Source organism: Bactrocera oleae, chromosome 4 (assembly GCF_042242935.1).
Source record: "Bactrocera oleae isolate idBacOlea1 chromosome 4, idBacOlea1, whole genome shotgun sequence".
Classification (NCBI taxonomy): Eukaryota; Metazoa; Arthropoda; class Insecta; order Diptera; family Tephritidae; genus Bactrocera; species Bactrocera oleae.
The window spans coordinates 15720186-15739366 of record NC_091538.1 but is presented as its reverse complement, the minus strand read 5'-3'; the positions used below and the strand labels follow the sequence as shown (position 1 = coordinate 15739366).

The 19181-nt window shown below is 34.4% G+C and overlaps 8 protein-coding genes across 15 annotated transcripts; 3 read left to right on the top strand and 5 right to left on the bottom strand.

The window, feature by feature from the left end:
• Positions 1–1193: 1193 nt before the first annotated feature.
• On the top strand, positions 1194–2594 carry LOC106618128 (replication factor C subunit 4). The gene is made up of 3 exons (XM_014235717.3): positions 1194–1419; positions 1476–2343; positions 2401–2594. The coding sequence occupies exons 1-3, from the start codon at positions 1298–1300 to the stop codon at positions 2485–2487; spliced, it is 1077 nt and encodes a 358-aa protein (XP_014091192.2). The 5' UTR covers positions 1194–1297; the 3' UTR covers positions 2488–2594.
• Positions 2494–3599, bottom strand: Taf9 (TBP-associated factor 9). The gene is made up of 3 exons (XM_014235718.3): positions 3352–3599; positions 3151–3287; positions 2494–3090 (listed from the first exon to the last, which is right to left on the bottom strand). Exons 1-3 carry the CDS (start codon positions 3506–3508, stop codon positions 2584–2586), a joined length of 801 nt encoding a protein of 266 aa, XP_014091193.2. The 5' UTR covers positions 3509–3599; the 3' UTR covers positions 2494–2583.
• Positions 3600–3861: 262 nt separating this feature from the next.
• Positions 3862–7829, top strand: LOC106618146 (uncharacterized). Of its 4 annotated transcripts, none has more exons than XM_036375493.2 (11): positions 3862–4128; positions 4284–4514; positions 4574–4656; positions 4721–4802; positions 4937–5179; positions 5239–5363; positions 5448–5601; positions 5659–6331; positions 6391–6568; positions 6639–7297; positions 7505–7829. In XM_036375493.2, exons 2-11 carry the CDS (start codon positions 4284–4286, stop codon positions 7771–7773), a joined length of 2697 nt encoding a protein of 898 aa, XP_036231386.2. In that variant the 5' UTR covers positions 3862–4128; the 3' UTR covers positions 7774–7829. The 4 variants fall into 4 exon arrangements, with proteins under 4 accessions (XP_036231386.2, XP_069964542.1, XP_036231385.2 ...); XM_070108441.1 differs by having other exon boundaries at positions 4262–4514; XM_036375492.2 differs by having other exon boundaries at positions 3862–4180.
• wash (WASH complex subunit washout) lies at positions 7791–9762 on the bottom strand. Its single transcript, XM_014235761.3, has one exon. It carries the CDS (start codon positions 9604–9606, stop codon positions 8071–8073), a length of 1536 nt encoding a protein of 511 aa, XP_014091236.1. The 5' UTR covers positions 9607–9762; the 3' UTR covers positions 7791–8070.
• A 281-nt stretch (positions 9763–10043) lies between these two features.
• On the bottom strand, positions 10044–11766 carry NiPp1 (nuclear inhibitor of protein phosphatase 1). The gene is made up of 6 exons (XM_014235762.3): positions 11606–11766; positions 11324–11538; positions 11042–11259; positions 10896–10970; positions 10305–10830; positions 10044–10237 (listed from the first exon to the last, which is right to left on the bottom strand). Exons 1-6 carry the CDS (start codon positions 11632–11634, stop codon positions 10113–10115), a joined length of 1188 nt encoding a protein of 395 aa, XP_014091237.1. The 5' UTR covers positions 11635–11766; the 3' UTR covers positions 10044–10112.
• A 241-nt stretch (positions 11767–12007) lies between these two features.
• On the bottom strand, positions 12008–15673 carry Pex6 (peroxin 6). Of its 5 annotated transcripts, XM_036375495.2 has the most exons (6): positions 15545–15594; positions 15411–15485; positions 15050–15259; positions 13613–14908; positions 12285–13542; positions 12008–12228 (listed from the first exon to the last, which is right to left on the bottom strand). In XM_036375495.2, the coding sequence occupies exons 3-6, from the start codon at positions 15059–15061 to the stop codon at positions 12083–12085; spliced, it is 2712 nt and encodes a 903-aa protein (XP_036231388.2). In that variant the 5' UTR covers positions 15062–15259; positions 15411–15485; positions 15545–15594; the 3' UTR covers positions 12008–12082. The 5 variants fall into 5 exon arrangements, with proteins under 5 accessions (XP_036231388.2, XP_014091257.2, XP_014091258.2 ...); XM_014235782.3 differs by lacking the exon at positions 15050–15259 and having other exon boundaries at positions 15545–15673; XM_014235783.3 differs by lacking the exon at positions 15050–15259 and having other exon boundaries at positions 15582–15597.
• Positions 15674–16283: 610 nt separating this feature from the next.
• Sting (transmembrane protein sting) lies at positions 16284–18033 on the top strand. Its single transcript, XM_014235723.3, has 4 exons — positions 16284–16580; positions 16660–17213; positions 17284–17566; positions 17637–18033. Exons 1-4 carry the CDS (start codon positions 16430–16432, stop codon positions 17768–17770), a joined length of 1122 nt encoding a protein of 373 aa, XP_014091198.1. The 5' UTR covers positions 16284–16429; the 3' UTR covers positions 17771–18033.
• On the bottom strand, positions 17782–19071 carry Orc6 (Origin recognition complex subunit 6). The gene is made up of 3 exons (XM_014235722.3): positions 18937–19071; positions 18727–18856; positions 17782–18676 (listed from the first exon to the last, which is right to left on the bottom strand). Exons 1-3 carry the CDS (start codon positions 18999–19001, stop codon positions 18059–18061), a joined length of 813 nt encoding a protein of 270 aa, XP_014091197.2. The 5' UTR covers positions 19002–19071; the 3' UTR covers positions 17782–18058.
• Positions 19072–19181: the final 110 nt, after the last annotated feature.

The window sequence follows — 19181 nt, the reverse complement described above, 5'->3', positions numbered from 1 at the left end:
AAAGTGTTTCTACAAGTTGATATTATATTTATTGTATGACTTAATATTAAAACTTGAAGTAGTAGTTTTAATAATTTATTTTTAGAAGAGTAGTTTCCGATGATAGAGTCAAATGCGGAAATGCTGGACATTCTCTTACATTGCCAACAAAAAAAGAAAAAAATCTCTTAATAATTAGTTATCCAATTAGATAGGGCTGAAAGTTATTGTACGATTTTTTTAACCAAATAAATAATACTAAGTTAATAATGCTACATTATTAAAAATGTGGAAAACGGTTGGCCTCAAGGGCCATCCCTGCAACTTCTCGCTAATTTCATACGTTGACGTTCAAGTTTCGCTTTTTTCACTGCTTTTAAGCTCTTCGAGCTCATAAGTTTAATGGGAGTTTAATATAACACTATTTCCCAAAATTCTCAAAGACTTTCGTTAACGATTTCTCGAAAGCAAATCAACCGATTTTGACCCGGTTTGCGGCAAACGATGTATTTCAAGGTTTAGAACTGATTAGTTTTTGGTGTCGAACGGTCAAGTCGTTTGGAAGAAATTCGAAAAATCTACTGGTCCGATTGGGTCCAAACTTACACGAAATTCAAGTGCAATGAAACCCTTTGGAATGCCGTTTAGTTTACAAACGATGTATTTCAAGGTTTAGAACTGATTAGTTTTTGGTGTCGATCGGTCAAGTCGTTTGGAAGAAGTTCGAAAAATCTACTTGTCCGATTGGGTCCAAACTTACACGAAATTCAAGTGCAATGAAACCCTTTGGAATGCCGTTTAGTTTATTCAAATCGGTTGAGCCGTTTAAAAGTTATAAGAGGTTTACTTACATCCACACACATACATCCACACATACATACAGACATACGGACATCATCGTAGAAATGTTCGGGGAAGCTTCCTCGACCCTCAGAACGTCGAGATCTGTTGAGAACTCGATTTTTGCAAAATGGGGTGAAACCAATAACTATCCAATTTTTAGAAAATTTTCAATTTTCTTAGCGGGAAGTTAAAAATAAATTAAAAACAATATCTTCGTTACTATTGTACATCATTATTATCCTATGTCACGTCCTCCTCAATCCCACAATCGACGTTTCTACTACTAATTCATAAAGTATGGTGTTTCCAACTGAAACACAACCCGTACAGAGTTTCAGCTGTCTTTTGAGACAGTTTTGATGTCAGTGGAATAATTACATTGTTATTGGCGCGCTAGTTGTAAACCTACATTAAACAACTTATAATTAACATATACTATCTTAGAAGTGTTTAATAAATATATTTATTTAATAAAATGCAAGCATTTCTGAAAACAGGCAAGACTACAATCTCTGATAAAACTCAACCCAGCACCAGTGGTGCCGGCGGACCAGTCGCTGAACGCCGCAAACCTCCAGCGCCTTGGGTAGAAAAATAGTAAGTAATGATTTAAGCAGTTAATATAGTTAATAAAAAGTATGAATTATACTTAGTCGCCCAAAGAGCGTAGATGATGTCGTCGAACAGTCAGAAGTGGTAGCAGTCTTGCGAAAATGTGTGGAAGGTGCCGATTTGCCAAATATGCTTTTATACGGACCACCCGGCACAGGTAAAACTAGTACAATTTTAGCAGCTGCGCGACAAATTTTCGGAGATATTTATCGTGAGCGCATACTGGAACTAAACGCTTCCGATGAGCGTGGAATTGCAGTTGTACGTACAAAAATCAAGAATTTCGCTCAACTGACCGCCAGTAGTACACGACCAGATGGGCGACCATGTCCACCATTTAAGATTATCATTCTGGATGAGGCAGATTCAATGACGCACGCCGCTCAGGCAGCATTGCGACGCACTATGGAGAAGGAGAGTCGCAGCACACGTTTTTGTTTGGTGTGCAATTATGTATCCCGTATCATTGAACCAATTACATCACGTTGTACCAAATTCCGTTTTAAGTCTTTGGGTGATGAACAAATTATAATACGTTTACGCCATATTTGTGAAATAGAAGGTGTTAATATCAATGAAAATGCTTACAAGTCGATTGTAGAGATATCTGGTGGTGATATGAGACGCGCTATAACTACATTACAATCATGCTATCGTTTAAAGGGGGCATCAAACACAATTAGTACAGAGGATCTGTTAGAAATGTCTGGTATTATACCAGAAAATTATTTGATCGAATTTTTAGAGGTATGCCGAGCTGGCAATTATTCGAAATTAGAAGAGTTTGTGCGACAAATAGGCTATGAAGCATACAGTATTGGGCAAATGTTGGAGCAATTCAATGAACATGTGTTGAGATGTCCCTCGTTAACTAATAAACAAAAGGCTCTTATCTGTGACAAACTTGGCGTAAGATTTTACGGTCGATAATGTAAATTTGCTAATAAATAATTTTTGTCTTTGTAGGAGTGCTCGTTTAGACTACAGGACGGTGGCTCAGAATATTTACAGATTATGGACTTGGGTTGCGCGATCATTTTAGCACTAAAATAAAATTAATTGTTTACGTTATGTAAGCAAAATCTATTAAACTTTAATTGAATAATGAAATTTGTATGCAAATAAAATGTAATGCAAAAGGCATTTAAACTACTGTACAACTTCAAATTCATCATCTTCACGTTCACGCTTAACACCACCACTGCTTCCATCGCCACTTGTATTGTTCCCACCAATACTGCCAACCGCTGCTGATGCACTTGTGTCCAAATCGACTTCCATTTTAATATCACCGCTTTCGGCGCCGCTATTGACAATTATTCCGGTCCCGATTCCCGCCGGTCCACTTGATGATACCGTTTTGGTTGTTGTTGTGAATTTTATTACTGGCTTAGGAATGGTAACCACTTGTGTCTTTGGTGCTAACACGGTTTGACGCTTTGTTCCGCCAGCACCTCCGGCATTTTTCATTTGTGTCTTTATTGTTGACCGGGATTCTAAAGCAGACTTCGTCATTTTCTTTGGTTGACTAGCTGCACGAAATTTATAATTACAGGCGGATAAGCAATAACGATCTGGAGGAAGCCTCAGACCACAATGTGGTTTAATAGGCGGTAATGGCATTGCATTTCGAACCTCGGCAAGCTTTGCCAGAATCTAAACAGTAAGATAATAAATTTACTTCAGTACACATTGAAAGAAAATTAAATTACGTACATGGCGGGGTGGTGGGCAGGTAAATGCCTTATCTAAGACTACTTCAGTGGCTAGCTTTACATCGTCCAAGTCAATGGTTTTCTTACGAGCATGATTTGCGAACACTTTCGCATCATCTAGTATGCAAGTCACATAACCTGAGAATAGAAATAATATCTTTAAATTGTAAATATTTATTACATTTTGGTTGAAGAAACTTACGATATGTGAATTCCAATAACTGGTTAATAACACGAGGCTCATAGTCCTGGACATTCAGTTCTTTCAGTATGGACATTATTACTTGGGCGTCCTTTGGTACATGCTTAACTTGGTTATTTATCTTAGATTTCTCAATTTTTTCCTTTTCGCTAGCCATTACGAATGATTTTGTTCTGTGAAGAATTTTTGTTGACAAGCAAAACAGATTAGTGTAAACTTTTCTTCATTGCTTATCGCAGGTAAACGCTAAGCAAATCTCAGGGCTACCAAGTCCTTTCAATATTTCAGATTAATTATTTTCAAGAATTCAACTTAATTAAATTGATTTCTTAGAACTTTTACTTAAAATATGTATACAATTTTCATCTTGATTTACGAACATATAAGATTGATTTAGAAATAATACTAAACAAAATAATCAAAATTCGCTTAATAAATAATTTTTTTTCAAATTCATTATCCGGCAACTCTAAGATTTCATTTAATCAAATGCAAACCTGGAATAAATCTTTCCTACCGATGCCATTTTGATTAATCATAATAGTCAATCAATTGATTAAATAATTAATTAACAATTATATTTGCAGTCTCATATTATAATCCGCAAAATTGGTTGAAAGATCCTTGAATTTAATTTTACAACTGAGAAGTGATAGTGAAAAAATATACGCTTTATACCATAGCGAAGTGATAATAAAAAACTTATTTTTCCATTTGATGAAAACAGATTCTAGTTAAACTAGGAAGGAACGGAAATGATTAAATTAACGATAACAAGTAAAGCAAACCATATATTTTTTTTAATTTTATAAAACTGTAAGAAAAGTAGGTATGTATTAAATTGATAAGAAAGAGCAATCAAAATTTTAAACATTTAGCAAACAAATATTTAGTAATAAATATATTTCAGTTCTATTTGTTTAAAATTTTAGATGGAGCCGACGAGTACTTTTGTCAAATTGGAATGTGAATTTGATTCAGAACACATTACAAATCAGTTTTCCACAATGCATAACAACCAGTACAACCAAGTCCCTTCAAACTTTTATGATAATAACAGTGGACAATATGTTAATTATCAAAATTATAAACACAACTCAGAGGATTTAGGAAGGATCAATGAACATAGAACTGTTCATAGAGAAGCATCGTTTGATCAAATGGTATTTTTTAGTATGCACTTATGGTATAAGGCGTTCCATAATAATTAATTTAATTTTAGCAATACAACCCAAATATTAAATCTGAAAATGAATACAATTCATTACAAACTAATACAGACCAATTAAATAATGTTGAAGGAAGGTAAGTAGACAGAAATGTTAAATTTTAAATGTTGATTACAACTTCTTTATCTGCAATTATATAGCAATGAATCGGAGGTGCAAACGGCTGAATGCGATGATATTCCAGTAATAGTAAACGGAAAATACTTCAAAATTATAGAAGAGGTATTTATAAACCGAAAAGAATTTATCTGAAATAAAATTGAATATCTTATATTCAAAGAAGTATTTTTTTTATTTGAATTTAATAGAAACTAGTTAGTTTAATTAATATATAAGTAATTATGTGCTTATCATAGATGAATGCTACCGAACATCAGCGGGTAACACGCGGTATTGTAGCTGTATGTCAACATTGTCCACGTGAAAAGGTGAGATCGATACAGGGTTCTATGCGAATAACATCGAATTTCGTTCGTCATTTAAAAACTCTGCATCCAGCAAAGTATGAAGAATTCATTATTGAAAGACAAAATCATTCGCGTACACCCAAAGGAAGACGTGGTCAAAAGCGGAAGGCATCCCAATTTGGGGATGGACAGGTGATGTACATATATTTGCCCGTAATACCAAATGTTATAAAAAGAATTTGTAAATGTAGAATGGGAATAACTCAAGAACGGAAAGCTATATGGATGACGATACAAATGAGCATAGCCCGGATGGTGCTTCCATCTATTTTGATGACACGCAACCAACGTCAGCAAATAATTCAAATAATTTAGAGTATATTACAATTGAAAAGTGGCTATCTAAGTTGCTTTACGCGATCTCATTTGAAAATTTGCTTAAGTTAGATTATCTTTGCAGCAACATCGACTTGTATTCAGCTGAATCCAATGATACGCACATATCGGAGGAAAGTCTGGAGAAAAAAGGGACGGCTAGCATATGCCAATTAACATGCGATCCAAATGAGATTCCTACAATATTAAATGGCAAATATTTTAAAATTGTCGAGCAAGTAAGAAAACTTAGCATTATATATAAATCCATATTTTGATCTTGCAATTCATTTCAGGATATGAGTAGCAATCGCGTTTCAATTAGCGTTGTAGCGGCTTGTCAATTCTGCGACACTGATAAATTCGTTAAAGGTCCACTCAGAGTTACTTCAAATTTTGTACAACATTTGCGTTCACGCCATTTTAAAGAGTATAATATGTATTTGCAAGAGAAATTCAACAGTAGTACCAGATGCCGACGATCGCTTAATAGGCAGCCAGCACAATTACCGTTTGTGGAAAAAGTTTTAAATTTTATTTTATTATCCAATATACCAGTTTCTGTGTTAGAAGAACCATCTTTCGTTGAACTGTTTCGTGGCACTGGTTTAACAATGTGCTCCTGTGCGCAATTACTCGCTCGTTTAGATGATATGCATGGAGGCTACGTAGAGAATATTAAGCGTAATTTGGAGGAGATACCGTATATTTGTGGTGCTGCTGATATTTGGACCAGTCGGAAAAAACACTATTTTGGCTATAGTATTTTTTGGTTAGATAATGAATTAAAACGTCAAATGGCCGTTTTGGCGTGCGTTAAGCTGAGTGACACACCCACTCATAAGGAAATCGAATCTGTGATATCGCAAATACATAATAAGTATGATTTGAACGATGAAAAAATTATTTGTAATGTGATCGATGGTGTGCACGATTTCGTACAAACTTACCATAATTTTAGTATTAAAAGTAAGTGGGAATTGTATAACTAGTATTGAATGTAATTCACAACATTCTTTTCTTAACAGGCATCTGTCTCGATTACCATAGCGATGATCTTAATATATCCTTTAGTGAGGCTCGAGACCTACTGAACCAACTTTCGAGGCAATTTAAACGTGGTGAGCATAGTCTACATTTATTGACGGTGTTTGATTTCGATAGTATATTGAAGTCCCATGACAGACTGCAGCATGCCTTAACACGGTAACTACCTTGAGTTGACATAAAACCTATCAATTCATTTAATTTATATAATATTAAAAAAATATTTTAGCTGTTTAATTTTAATAAACAAATGCAGTGATTTTGAAGCTAATGAAATTACGGAATTTTTATGCGAAGGCTATTCGCCACTATCTGACGTGCGTTGGCCAATATGGTATACATCGTTAACACAACTTCTCAAGCAAAAGCACAAAATAGCCGACTTATGCACCTTTTTAAACCAACCCAAATTAAGCGAAATCGATATCCAATATGTAGAAGACTTTTGCATGATACTCAAACCAATAGCAGATGCTGTAGAGTTTTTGCAGCAAGAGAATTATTTATATTATGGTTATTTTCTACCTTCTCTAGTTACAATTAAAGTGAAATTGAAAAAATTGCATGAAAGTAGGCACATAAAACACTTGCATACAGTGGCACAGAATATGAGTGATGCTTTATTAAGTCGTTTGCGAAGCTACTTTGAGATCACCTCAGAATTCAACAATGCCATAATTGCGGCTGTAGTTTGCCCTGCCGTAAAAATGCGTTTCGTGGAAGCTTTACGCGAGACAGCACCCAATATTACCACCGATAGGATAATCTTGCTTTTTGTGGACTATGCACAAGAATTCTATATTGATAATGAACAGACAGAGGATCTAAGGGAGCAGCGCCCGCCATCTGTAGATTCATTTCTCTGCTTTAATCCGGATGATAACGAGGGTAATATCTGCATATTATTGTCTTAACATTTTGATTTTAAAACTAATTTAACGTATTCAAATTTTTTAGTTTTAAATAGTAAATGAACAAGATATATTATATTTATACATATGTATAAGTTTTAATAAAACCAACTCTCATAAAATAATTACAAATAAGCTGATTTATAGATTTTATATTATAACAATTTTATTATATTTATTATAGATCCGCCATCAGATAATAAACCATGCGTCGCTATTCGTAAAGAGTTCTCAAGTTATTTGCACGATGATGATAAAAGCCTATCTTGCTTAAATCGATATCCACTTGTGAAAAAAGTTTTCCATAAGTACAATACTTTGCCACCGACTTCCATGGTGTTGGAACATTTTTTCCACACATTTTTGAATGTGATAAATGGACAAAAAGGTCAACATCTAACTGATGAACATTTAGAGCGTCTTGTGCTTACTAAAGTGAATAAAATACTGTAGAAAAAATAGATGGTAAATAAATTGAGTTTGTTGTATTTATTTAGATACGTTCATAATGTATTGTATTATTTTAACAAAATTTGTATTCTATTTTTATCGAATATTAAGTTAAATTTAAAAAATAAATCATTTATATGTATATGTATATTTATAAATTTATGGTTAACACTTTCTACAATTGAGTAATTTAAACGTAGGCACAAGCGGTCTGAAATTAGCTTCAAATCTCTGCAGTGAAGGATCTCAACTCTATTACGCATCGCACGTGACAGAATTTTTAATACATTTAAGCCACTGCTATTCCACCCAATCGGTATCGTTGTCCTCGTCGTGGGTATCATCACCATCATCAGAGTTTTTACGCCCGGTGGGTGGTGGTATTAGCGCCGATAAACGGGACATAACTGAATTATCGGTCGAACTTGTTACTCCTTTGCTTACAGCATTAGTAGTGTTACTATTTTCCTTGTCTTTTGTCCCTGATATGCCCTTACGTCGCATTAATAATTTATTGTGTAAATCAGCCATGAGATCTCCTCCACCACTTTTGTTTGTTATAGATTTGATTTCACTATTTTTGATGCCTAATTTAGTATCGACCACATCAACCGGAGCAGCAGCTGCAGCACGTAACCGTCCACCACGTGCACCACCCGCTTTGCGTATAGCATCCATTAATTCAGTTCGAGCATTATCGGTATTAGTGTTTTGTAAATTCGAGGTTTCTTTTTTAGCACTATGTTGCGTTGGTGTTGTCAATGTATGTGGCGGAGGTAATGGAGGTGGTGGAGGCGGTGGAGGTGGTGCTGGTGCCACTGATACTTGTTGTACATTTATTGTGGTTGGAGCAGTGACTGAGTTAGCTGTAGGCGGTTGTGGTGAATGTTCATGTAAAATACCCTGTTCTTCATTAGAATTAGAAGTATTTGCCACAATTGTAGATGCCTCTTCTAATTCAGCCAGATCGGGTAAGTTTTCGATATATAAAGATGGTGCGATTTGCTGATGCTCTTTACCCTCAAACTGTATATCATCAGCAATACCTGGTAAATCAGGCAAGTCAAGTGGTAGATCAATTTCCGGTGCTTCATGCAATCGTGGTGTGTAGCGAAGGCCGCCAAAAGAATTGGATTTTTGATTGCGGTGCGCTAATGAATAAGGCGCTGGATCTAGAAGTTGCTTAATTTCGGTATTATCTTGACGTTGACGTTGTAATTTAAAAAGCTTAGCTTTCTTCCATGCCTCCTTTTCACTATTTTCCTCACAGTAAACCATTTCATTACCATTGCAATGTAACAAAGAGGATACCGATCGTAATTTTTCCGGAAGTATTCCCATACCAGAACTTTTGTTTACATGAACTCTGTTGATAGCTACTGTGTTACCCGGAAATGATTCATTTACATCCTTATATCGTACATGAAAGAAAACCAACTTTTCCTGTAACGTTTGAGTTGCAGCTGCATCTATGCGACTATGCACTACATAATTTAATTCCTTTTCATGTTTTTGATTATTTATATGTTCATCCAACATTGTTTCCGAATTACCGAAAGTTTGTGGTATATCATGAAAAATTTTTGATGATGGAAAACGAGCTGGAGCGTAAATTTTAATTGCCTTTTTTGTGCCTACCAAACTGCGTATTTTCGCTTGTGCCCGTTCAATACGCGTACTCAACTCTTGTACTTTAGCATTATTGCGTTGGGTACGATTATCAATGCAGTCAAATACAGAATTTATTGTTTTTTGTAGACAACTGAGCGCTATGGCTGCTTGGATGATTGTTTCTTCATGACGTAGATCAGGAGGTATCACAGGCACTGTATACATTGCAAACTTTAACGTAACTTGTATTTATACTGTTTTCATATATAACTCTATATTTTGGTCAATAGTTGTATATTTTAAAAATTAAGTAATAGTTGTAAGCCGAAGCCTTAACTTTATTCTGCACAATTGCAAATTAGCTGCTGTATTAAAACAGCTGATAGTTAAGTTTTAAAAGCACTGTATTGAGTGGGTGTGCCAGAAACGATGGTTAAATTTTTTTAAGGTTACTTTAGTGGAATACATTTTTGTACTAAAACTTTTATTTTAAATGTTTATACGAAGAAGTCATATAAAAAATAATAAAGAACCAAAATAAAAATAAAAAAGCAAAGGAAAATTAAGAGTATATCTAACAAATGAATTAGGCCAGTTAATTATAATATGTCACTATAGATTTCGGTAATGTTAAATAATTGATTCCATTCATACCTGAGATATTTTTATTTTTCAACTTAATTCTTTATTTTGACTAAGAATGGTTATTTCCATTTTTCATGTATAAATAATTAAAGTTGACCTAACATTGGCTTCCGACCAGGCCAAGCTTCCTTAGCATATTTCTTCTTTTGTGGTCCATGCGCACCACCCTCAGATGAACCTGCGCCACCTACAGCGTGTGGATCGAAACGCACTGAAATAATACGATTAGGCACATATGAATATGAGTTTAATAATAAATAATAAATGCGGATGCTTACAGTTTGCATTAACATGTCCCAGCTTTTGTGATGCTCCGTGTCCGGCTAATGGCTTAGTATGTGATGACTCAATGACTGGTGTTACATCAGGCGCAGGATTTGGCAGCAATAGACCCAACTTAGTGCCCATAGCAATTGGTGTAATATCAAAATCTGAATTGCTGTTGTTAAATTTTAAGCTGGGATTTGGATGTGAGTCATGTATAGATGCAGGAAGACCTTGATAGAGAGAATTTGGGGATAATGGTACAGTATCCACTTGATGCTTAAGATCAGCTAAACTTTGTTGGAACATTTGATGACTAGTCGAGTTGCTAGAAGATAAGCTTCCATTGTTTGGCGATGTTTGGAGACCCATTTGATTGGCAGAATCAAAACGACCCCGTTTCGCAGGCACCACAGTTGTTTGAATTAAATTACGGAAACGTCCGACGGTTGGATCAACATCTTCTGGGTTTATTATTATTTCTTCATCGTTAAATGTAACATTTCGTCGCTTGCGTCCACTTTGTTTTGCAGCGTTTTGCTATAAAATATATTGAAATTTTAAAAAAACAAATTATATTTAAAATGTTTATAGACGTAACATACTTTTCTCAGATTGTCATCTGCAATTCCTAGCATGGAAATACGTCGGTTGTGGGCAGTGTTATATTCGGTGAGATTCTATATATAGTTGATAAAGAGAAAATCTTGAATGAAATAATTCACACTTAACGTTTTGCTTATACGCTTACATCCAATTCAGTTTGACTTTCAGGCAAACCAAGCAAAGCTCCATCACTGGTCTCATTCATGGGCAAATCTTCCATAATGCTATTGCGTTGACCAGCCGATGGCCGTTCTCTTAAAATATAACGTCGGGTAGAAGCTCCAAAGTGAAACGTGCTATTAATCTGTAGCTGCGTTGGTTTATGTGGTTCCAAACGTAATGTGCCAATAAATGTGCCATGTGCTATTGAAATTTTAAAAGATTTCTCAAATAAAATAAAGCAGTGAATATTCTGAAATATATGTACTTGAACCCAAATCTACTAAATAAGCAATGTTCAAGTGCTTATGATACACGAATGCGGCATGCACCCGAGAACAGGAGGCGTGATCAATGCAAAAATCATTCATTTGAGTATTACGACCAAAGAGGTAGCACCGTTTCTCATCCACCATTAGTTTTTGCACAAGTTTGTCTTCTTTTAGGACATCCAAATGCAATCCGGTGGGGGGTTTACCAGCCCTGTGTATTGTACAAATCGGTACTTTCCTTTAACAATATCAATAAAACATGATTAACAAATTCTTACCAACTTGGAATATCGTAACTATTGGCCATAATATTAACTTAACTTTTAAAGTTAAGCGAAGTATAATAGTATTTATATTTTAAAATAATGATTTTTGTTAGACAAACTGTTGGAAATTGTTTATTATATTCTTACTATGGTCTCTCAACACATTCGTTACCAGGGATGCCAACTTTCCATTTATATAGAAAAGTATTCTATACCGTGAAGAAAAGGGTGGTACTAAATGCGTGTATTTATATACATGCATATATGTATATTTTAACTAATTTGAATATCGACAACAGGTTAAATAATATAAATTAATAAACTGAGTAACCTTAATTTAAATTTTTCTAAAAATTTATAGGGACAACCAATATATCCAACCTTCATAAACCAACTAAAAGGGGAATCACACAATTTCATTGTATAAAAGAACGTTAACAAAATGAACAATATTTATTAAATAAAAACAACCAATAAATTTTCCAATGTTTATACACCGTATGACGATTTCAATTGATTAAAATAATCCAAATCGGTTTTACTAATTGATGGTACAAATTTCTTGTAAGACTTTGTGAAATCGTCCATCTCCACAAGCACTTTATCAGCTGCAAGAAGTTCGGTACTCTTATTTTCTGTAAGTAGTAATATTATATATGTTAGTATTTATATCAGTAACGTGTTAATATACCTTTGAGATGATTATCAACGGTACGTCTAACTGCTGATAGCCACGCATTCGAACAAATTGAATATAAGTCTGCACCAGACATGTCGCCTTTGAGTTGTTCGGCAATGTCATTTAAATTAAGGTTTTTAGCTAAGTTAAAACGCTGTGTCTGTGCGCGTAGAACAGCAGCTTTATCGTCGGTTGTTGAACATGGGCCCACAAAGAAAAGCTTATCAAAACGACCTGGACGCAGTAATGCCGGGTCTATAAGATCTGGACGATTTGTGGCAGCTAAGATGAATACAGGCTTTGTAGCATCACCCAGAGCATCCATTTCAGCAAGTAACTGAGACACAACTCGATCCATAACCCCACCAGAATCTCCAGCAACTCCTCGATTCGGTGCTAAAGAATCGAGTTCATCCAAAAAAAGTACACAAGGAGCTGCGGAACGAGCGCGTTCAAATACCTCACGCACGTTTTGTTCACTTTGTCCAACATACATATTTAGTAGCTCGGGCCCCTGAACTGACAGAAAACTTATATTGCATTCTGTCGCAACAGCTTTGGCAACCAATGTCTTGCCTGTTCCTGGTGGACCGTAAAGTAATATGCCCGAACGTCTCAAATTCTTACCCATTAAATGCATATGTTTCAATGGCAAGCCGATACTGCTCTGAATCTCATCTTTAAGTTTGGAAAGGCCACCTATATCAGACCAGAGTACTTTGGGTACTTTAGGTGCACCAAGACTATTAGCAAAAGAGTTTTGCATTTCACTAAGATGTCTGGAGAAGTGCACCAATTTAAGACACGTTTTCGATTTAGTCTCTCGACATTTACGCAAAGTGCGAACTGCATTTTCATACAGCATTTCCAAATCGCCTAATAAGAAACCTTGTGATTTGTCGGCAACTTCTCGCAAGATTGATTTCACATTCAACCATTTCTCTGACATTTGTTTCATATAACGATCCCGCTGCTCTAAACTGAATAGTGGTAAAGAGGAAATCTCCTTTTTATTGAAAATCATTTCGTTGAATATTTCACGAGTGTGTAACCAACACAAAATGTTATAGCGTTCGTCTTTGTTTGGTGTCTCCAAGTATATAACTTCCAAGAAAAGTCGTTGAATCATGGGTTTAAGAAACTTTTCATTAGTCAAAGCGACAATAACAATTGGATGCTTGCGATCGTGTGTAAATAGTTCTTGAACTTGAACCTGAAATGCGGATAATAAGCGTAAATCTTCATTTCCTTCATTATCGATACCGAATATCTGAAATAAGTGTAGAAAATAAATGAAATTCTTAGTTTTAGCTGTAATTATAATTGTAGAAATTACTTACCTCGAAATTGTGAAAGCATATAAGTAGTGGTTCACTAATGCTACCCTTTGCGAAAACGGCTTTTAATTTCATTTCTGTATGAGAAGGCACTTGTGATACTATTTCAGCACAATCAACGCCAAACAAGTGTAGGCCTAACTCCTGAGCAACTGCATTCGTTAATTTTGTTTTGCCAGCGCCCCTTTCGCCTTGCACGAGAAATAATGGATAAATATGTTTGGAGGACAAACACGCAGACTTTTTGGGCAAAAAAGCATCAATTGAGTTACGTAGCAACTGATATGAACGCCTCATACCAGCGGGATAATTTTGCGTAATTGCTATATTGTCCATAAGCTGTCGTGGTATAAAGTGATGTGTATGTGGCACTTGTACCAGGTTGGAGAAGTTCTTAGCAACAATTGCTTGCATCTCGAAATCATTACCTTTTACCTCCATATGGGCACATCGGAAATAAAGAGACTTCAAATGAGCAAAAATTAAATAATAATGTGCATATGTTGCAGTGCCCAACAGATGAGCGTCAACATTAATTCGATATGTGTGCCCACGATGCAGTAGTCGAGGCGTGTTAAAGTAATTATTAAGTACTAACTCGGACACCTCAGTAGGCAAATCGTACGGACTATTTAACAAATAGATATGCGCTTTGCTAGCAATGCTTGGAATCGTTTGGTCATCATTTAAGTGATCTAAATGTGCCCAGAAGCGTGTTCGTTGGCTGCAATCATTGGTTACACGAAACCGATCCATTAAATTAGAATAGAAATTCTCTTTAACAAATACACAATTCGATTGACAGTTAACAGTTGGCAGTATCTGTGCGACGATTGTATGCGGTGCACTGTTAAGCATTTGTTTAATGACATCGTCAGATGCAGGGTTTACATTGGTAGCTTTCCTATTGGTCATATTGGATGTGCTATGTAAAGCGCTCTCGGCATTTATAACCAAATTGACAAAATTGACATCTGCTGATTCTACATACTCATCATAGACATCTTTTGGTAAGAAGGCGATATGCTCAGTTTTTATCAGTTCATTGCCAATTAAAAGTTCGTATAAAGCATTTGGAATCGGTACCACACGATATTTACCCTTATAAAATTGCATATAGCGTTTATAAATTGCAAAGATCAGGTGTCCTGGGAAAATGTACCATGGATATTGTGGATATAAAATTTGTACGGCAACATTATAGGCCTCAATTAGTTCCAACATCCGACCCGTGTACGTGTATTTTGATGGCGAATCATCATTGATGGACTGTTTAGAATTGCTGGCTGCAAGCTTTTTCTGTGGATTAACAAAAATCATAACAAAATTTGTAAGTTAGTTTGACCTATAGGTTATAGTCTAGCTCTTATTATAATATAAAGGATAATTTACGGCTATGGTGCATATTAGAGATATTACTATAATAAAAACTTCACATACCTCCACGCCCATCGTTGTCTCAATATATTCAGACGTACAGAACACTTACGAAGGTGCAGTAATAAGTACAAATATATTTGTTAATGGAAGTGTTTTAGTGATAACATCTACATACTAGGCATTGATTGACATGTAGAAATCTGATGCAAGGTTAAAAATAATACATATTTTATGAATTCTCCACCAGCCAAAGCATTACCGTTTGTGCCACTGCAAATTAAAGGACAATTTCCAATATGGGTACACATATGTATGTACATAAATATATAGCAAAAATATAATATTTACAAATACATATTGTCGTGCAGCGTAAACCTTTGAAAATGTCGTTTCTATAATGGCTTTTTTATTTGGACTTTACCTTCTTGACAATCACACGTCTTTTCATTTCATTCGATTTTTAAATTCTCCTTTAGAATTATAATTCCTATTGCTTCTAAATAATAATAAATGTTTTTAAATAGAAAAGTACATTTGAATTTTTAAATAACTAACTTCTATTAACGGTTTTAACTATTAAATGATTAATTACCCAAGAATGATAGAAAATATTCTATCTACTTATATACAAAATATTCTATCATTCTTGCAATTACCAAATAGTTTTGTTGTTATTCACAATAGTTCACAAGCAGCTGATCTTTACCGTCTTATCAGGAAACGTCAATTTAGTTTTGATAAAAAAAACTTTAATTTTATCAATAGCGTTACAACTTGTCTAACAGGTAAATTGCCTAACTAATAAAAATTGGTTTTGGTAATGTAAAATGAAAAAAATAGCAAAAATAATATAAATGGAATGAAGATATACTGCCTGCAAGGGTAACAACTTTATCAAATGAAATCAGCATATTATAATCCATATATATCCTTTACGATGGAAATCAGGTTCTAGCTATGTATGTATATCCGGCAGAGAGCGTCAAATATATGTACATGTGTATGTCCAACGTTCTCTGCGTTTAACCCCTTTACGTTGGCGTTTAGTCTCACTAAAGATTTTTGGACGTTCCATCATTAATTTCTTTTTTACTTTTAACAATATATTCTAACTGTTATGTTCTGAGTATTTCTAATATCGTAAATACCTTATACCATGATTTCTAATATACTAGAGGATCTCGGATATTTTCCTGGAAGTATGCGATAATATAATAAAAACATAGATAATCATATGTATGTACATAAGGTATAATAGTTTTGTTTACCAACGGCTGTCAATTCAATCGTTAGGGTAATATAGCAGATTTGCAACATTTTTATCGCCTTTGATATTTCTATTTTATCCGCCTTAGACCTTTGTAAATTCGAATGAATTAAATATTTAGATACAGCCGAACCTATGACTTCCTTACTTTTTATAGTAGGTGCATTAGCCATATGATTCTAGGAAGTTTAGTATGCAGTATGCGAATTTGTGAAGAAATTTGCGTTTCCCAAGAAATTAGTGAGATTGTAGGAAAAACAAAATGTAAATTACAGCCTAAAAGATTAGAAAAAACAAAAATGAGTGCCTTTGGTAAATATATAGGTACGTATATAAAGAGTATAATATACATACCTACATATGTGTATAATAATATTAATTTTGAATAATATTAATTTTTTAGATAACGTTGTATATATTTTGGTAACTTTCTTTATCGCCGATTTGTTGCTTCGATTTTATAAAGCTTTATTGGAAAACTTTAAATATAAAAATCACTATTTGCCAGAAAATCGCTTTTGGACAATAATCTGCCGAGCATATTGTTACAATGCTACCACTTTAGTGCTTTTCTTTTGCGTTATTGTAGTAGCTGTAGTGCGCCTCAGATTTACGGAGAGCCTGCATTTAATACCGCCAGCGATTTGTTTCACCTATATGCCACTTTGGTGGTTGATATCTTTGGTTCAAATGGGTCATAGCACAATAGACAATGCAATGTTTATACGTGGTAACCACGGTTTGGATTCTGCGTCAAGTATGGCAGCTAATTATTTTCATGGATATTTGAAATTAACCCTACCAGCATATACTAATATTACCGGTATACGCGATCGCATAAATTACTATGAACAAAGCCATGGTGTACAATTTGCAATCCATCGATTGGTTATACTAGTACCCAGCAAATTGTTTATTAAATCAAAATTTGAAAGTCCGTATTTAGAAAAGGCGGAGGTAATTAAATAGCATAAATCGTTGTAAATTATTAAATTATTTATACATTTGTACCTACATTTACTAATAGCCACTGCCCCCAGTGCGTCTTAATCGTGCTGGAGTATATCGCCCGTATCAAAATGATGTATATCGCTTTAGAATGCCTATTAAGAAGCGGTTTTATTATATATCACTGGAAGGGGCTACACCCATTTTAACATTTTTCGAAACATTAAATTTTCCACCCACAAGAACAAGACAAATAGAAGAAATGCAGCGGGAAATTCTATTAAAATTTTATAAATACTTGAGGAAATTGATATATAACTGTCCAGATACAGAAGAGGAAATTGAGTTAATTTTTTACAATGGTGAGTATGGAAAAATCCATGTCAATGTTCAAATGAAAGCAGGCATAACAGTTCTCATTATTTAATGCAGATTTCAAACCGAATGGTGAGAAACACGACATTGGAGAGTTTCTATTTAACCATTTTGAACAAGTGATACTTTCTAGAGAGTCGGCGAATACGACTAAAACTATCCAAAATGCATTAGATGACTTCAATGATTGACAAGTAGTTAGTTAAATTATACAACACTAATAGTTTTAATCCGATACTAATGCTATATATAATGTGTATACCTATAATTATTTAATAATTGGAAAACTATATTTAAAATGTACAAACTAGCACACACTCAACACAAAGCAGTTAGTAATTAGTAATTATATTCTCAGTTTTCTAAAAAAATACGCATTTTTTTAAATCTTCTTTTAACAATAATCATGTATATAATAAGTCTATTATTAAACACATATACTACTATAAAACCATTTTAACATACTTTTTATTTATTTTCTACATTCCTAAAATTAGATTTTCTTTATCAATCCCAATTTCATCTTCTTGCTCATTGAGTTGATACCTTAATTGATCCTGCGCTTTCGCTAAAATTCGCTTCTTCCATTTCTCATAATCCTCTACAGAAGATGCTAAACGTTTTTTACTTTCTACACAACTTTGCGATTTCAAAAGCTCTGTATTAGATTCGGATTCTTCATTTAATTCTCCAACACGAAGCCTTTGATTTTTATCAGATGTTTCTTTATAATATTTGGTTAAAAATTTGTTCCATCGCAATTCAAGTTGTTGCCATTGGGTTGGTCGCAAATTGCTAAAACTCATTATTTTCGCTTTCGAACATTTTTGTTTTAAAATTTTGGCAGCTTGGAAAACGGCCATTGCTGCATACTGAGGATGGATTAGATCATTTTCATCATTGGCACTTTCTTTCGCCATAACAGTCTTATACCATTCCAATAGTTCCACAGCCTTTTGCGAAACTTCGGTCATATTTAGTTGTACACATATGTCATTCACGCCGACGATTTTATTAACATCTAGGATTTTTTCAATCATACGTTTGTGTTTGATGTAATGTGATTTGCGCAAGGTGGATAACTTAACATTTTGTTCCTAAAAAAAACTTTGTTTTTAATTATAAATTATTAATATAAATTTATTACCATATCACAAGCTATGCCCAACACTGTGGTTGCAATATCCGCGCAGAGCACTGTTTTTGCATATTCATTTAGCTGTAGTGGCGCATTAGCGGAACGTAACTCAAGAATACGCAACAATTCCAAAGTTTTGCTAAAAACCGAAAGTATGGACATACATATGCATGGAATTATTATATATTTTATTTTGAAAATTCTGTCAGTGATACTGACCTTTGCATATTGTGCTCGTCGCGTAGCCCCATTTTAGTTAGCATTTGCTCAATTAAAGTGGCCATGACTTTGGTTTTTTCGTCACGTTTTGTTTTTGAACTTAATAAAGTGCTGTTGTAAACAAATAAAAGAACACAAAAATAAAGTTATGACGCCGAATAATTTATTGCAACCACCGCACTTTTCCCCACTTTAAAGCATTTACGCGCGAAAATGTTGTGAAAACAAATGTGTATAGGTTTGAC

Bases quoted from the DNA above. Each gene is read 5' to 3' on its own strand.
- LOC106618128 (XM_014235717.3), top strand. From the start codon at position 1,298: ATGCAAGCATTTCTGAAAACAGGCAAGACTACAATCTCTGATAAAACT. The intron at 1,420-1,475 runs GTAAGTAATGAT...AATTATACTTAG, and splicing joins GCGCCTTGGGTAGAAAAATA to TCGCCCAAAGAGCGTAGATG. The intron at 2,344-2,400 runs GTAAGATTTTAC...TTGTCTTTGTAG, and splicing joins TTATCTGTGACAAACTTGGC to GAGTGCTCGTTTAGACTACA.
- Taf9 (XM_014235718.3), bottom strand. From the start codon at position 3,508: ATGGCTAGCGAAAAGGAAAAAATTGAGAAATCTAAGATAAATAACCAA. The intron at 3,288-3,351 runs GTAAGTTTCTTC...TTCTATTCTCAG, and splicing joins GTTATTGGAATTCACATATC to GTTATGTGACTTGCATACTA. The intron at 3,091-3,150 runs GTACGTAATTTA...CTTACTGTTTAG, and splicing joins CCTGCCCACCACCCCGCCAT to ATTCTGGCAAAGCTTGCCGA.
- LOC106618146 (XM_036375493.2), top strand. From the start codon at position 4,284: ATGGAGCCGACGAGTACTTTTGTCAAATTGGAATGTGAATTTGATTCA. The intron at 4,515-4,573 runs GTATTTTTTAGT...ATTTAATTTTAG, and splicing joins AAGCATCGTTTGATCAAATG to CAATACAACCCAAATATTAA. The intron at 5,364-5,447 runs GTATATTACAAT...TTATCTTTGCAG, and splicing joins AATAATTCAAATAATTTAGA to CAACATCGACTTGTATTCAG.
- wash (XM_014235761.3), bottom strand. From the start codon at position 9,606: ATGTATACAGTGCCTGTGATACCTCCTGATCTACGTCATGAAGAAACA.
- NiPp1 (XM_014235762.3), bottom strand. From the start codon at position 11,634: ATGGCCAATAGTTACGATATTCCAAGTTG. The intron at 10,971-11,041 runs GTAAGCGTATAA...AACTATATATAG, and splicing joins AAAGTCAAACTGAATTGGAT to AATCTCACCGAATATAACAC. The intron at 10,831-10,895 runs GTATGTTACGTC...TATATTTTATAG, and splicing joins CAGATGACAATCTGAGAAAA to CAAAACGCTGCAAAACAAAG.
- Pex6 (XM_014235782.3), bottom strand. From the start codon at position 15,437: ATGAAAAGACGTGTGATTGTCAAGAAG. The intron at 14,909-15,410 runs GTAAAGTCCAAA...GTTAATCCACAG, and splicing joins GACGTGTGATTGTCAAGAAG to AAAAAGCTTGCAGCCAGCAA. The intron at 13,543-13,612 runs GTAAGTAATTTC...CACTTATTTCAG, and splicing joins TATGCTTTCACAATTTCGAG to ATATTCGGTATCGATAATGA.
- Sting (XM_014235723.3), top strand. From the start codon at position 16,430: ATGATTCTAGGAAGTTTAGTATGCAGTATGCGAATTTGTGAAGAAATT. The intron at 16,581-16,659 runs GTACGTATATAA...TTAATTTTTTAG, and splicing joins TGCCTTTGGTAAATATATAG to ATAACGTTGTATATATTTTG. The intron at 17,567-17,636 runs GTGAGTATGGAA...TATTTAATGCAG, and splicing joins TGAGTTAATTTTTTACAATG to ATTTCAAACCGAATGGTGAG.
- Orc6 (XM_014235722.3), bottom strand. From the start codon at position 19,001: ATGGCCACTTTAATTGAGCAAATGCTAACTAAAATGGGGCTACGCGAC. The intron at 18,857-18,936 runs GTCAGTATCACT...TTCGGTTTTTAG, and splicing joins GACGAGCACAATATGCAAAG to CAAAACTTTGGAATTGTTGC. The intron at 18,677-18,726 runs GTAATAAATTTA...AGTTTTTTTTAG, and splicing joins TGGGCATAGCTTGTGATATG to GAACAAAATGTTAAGTTATC.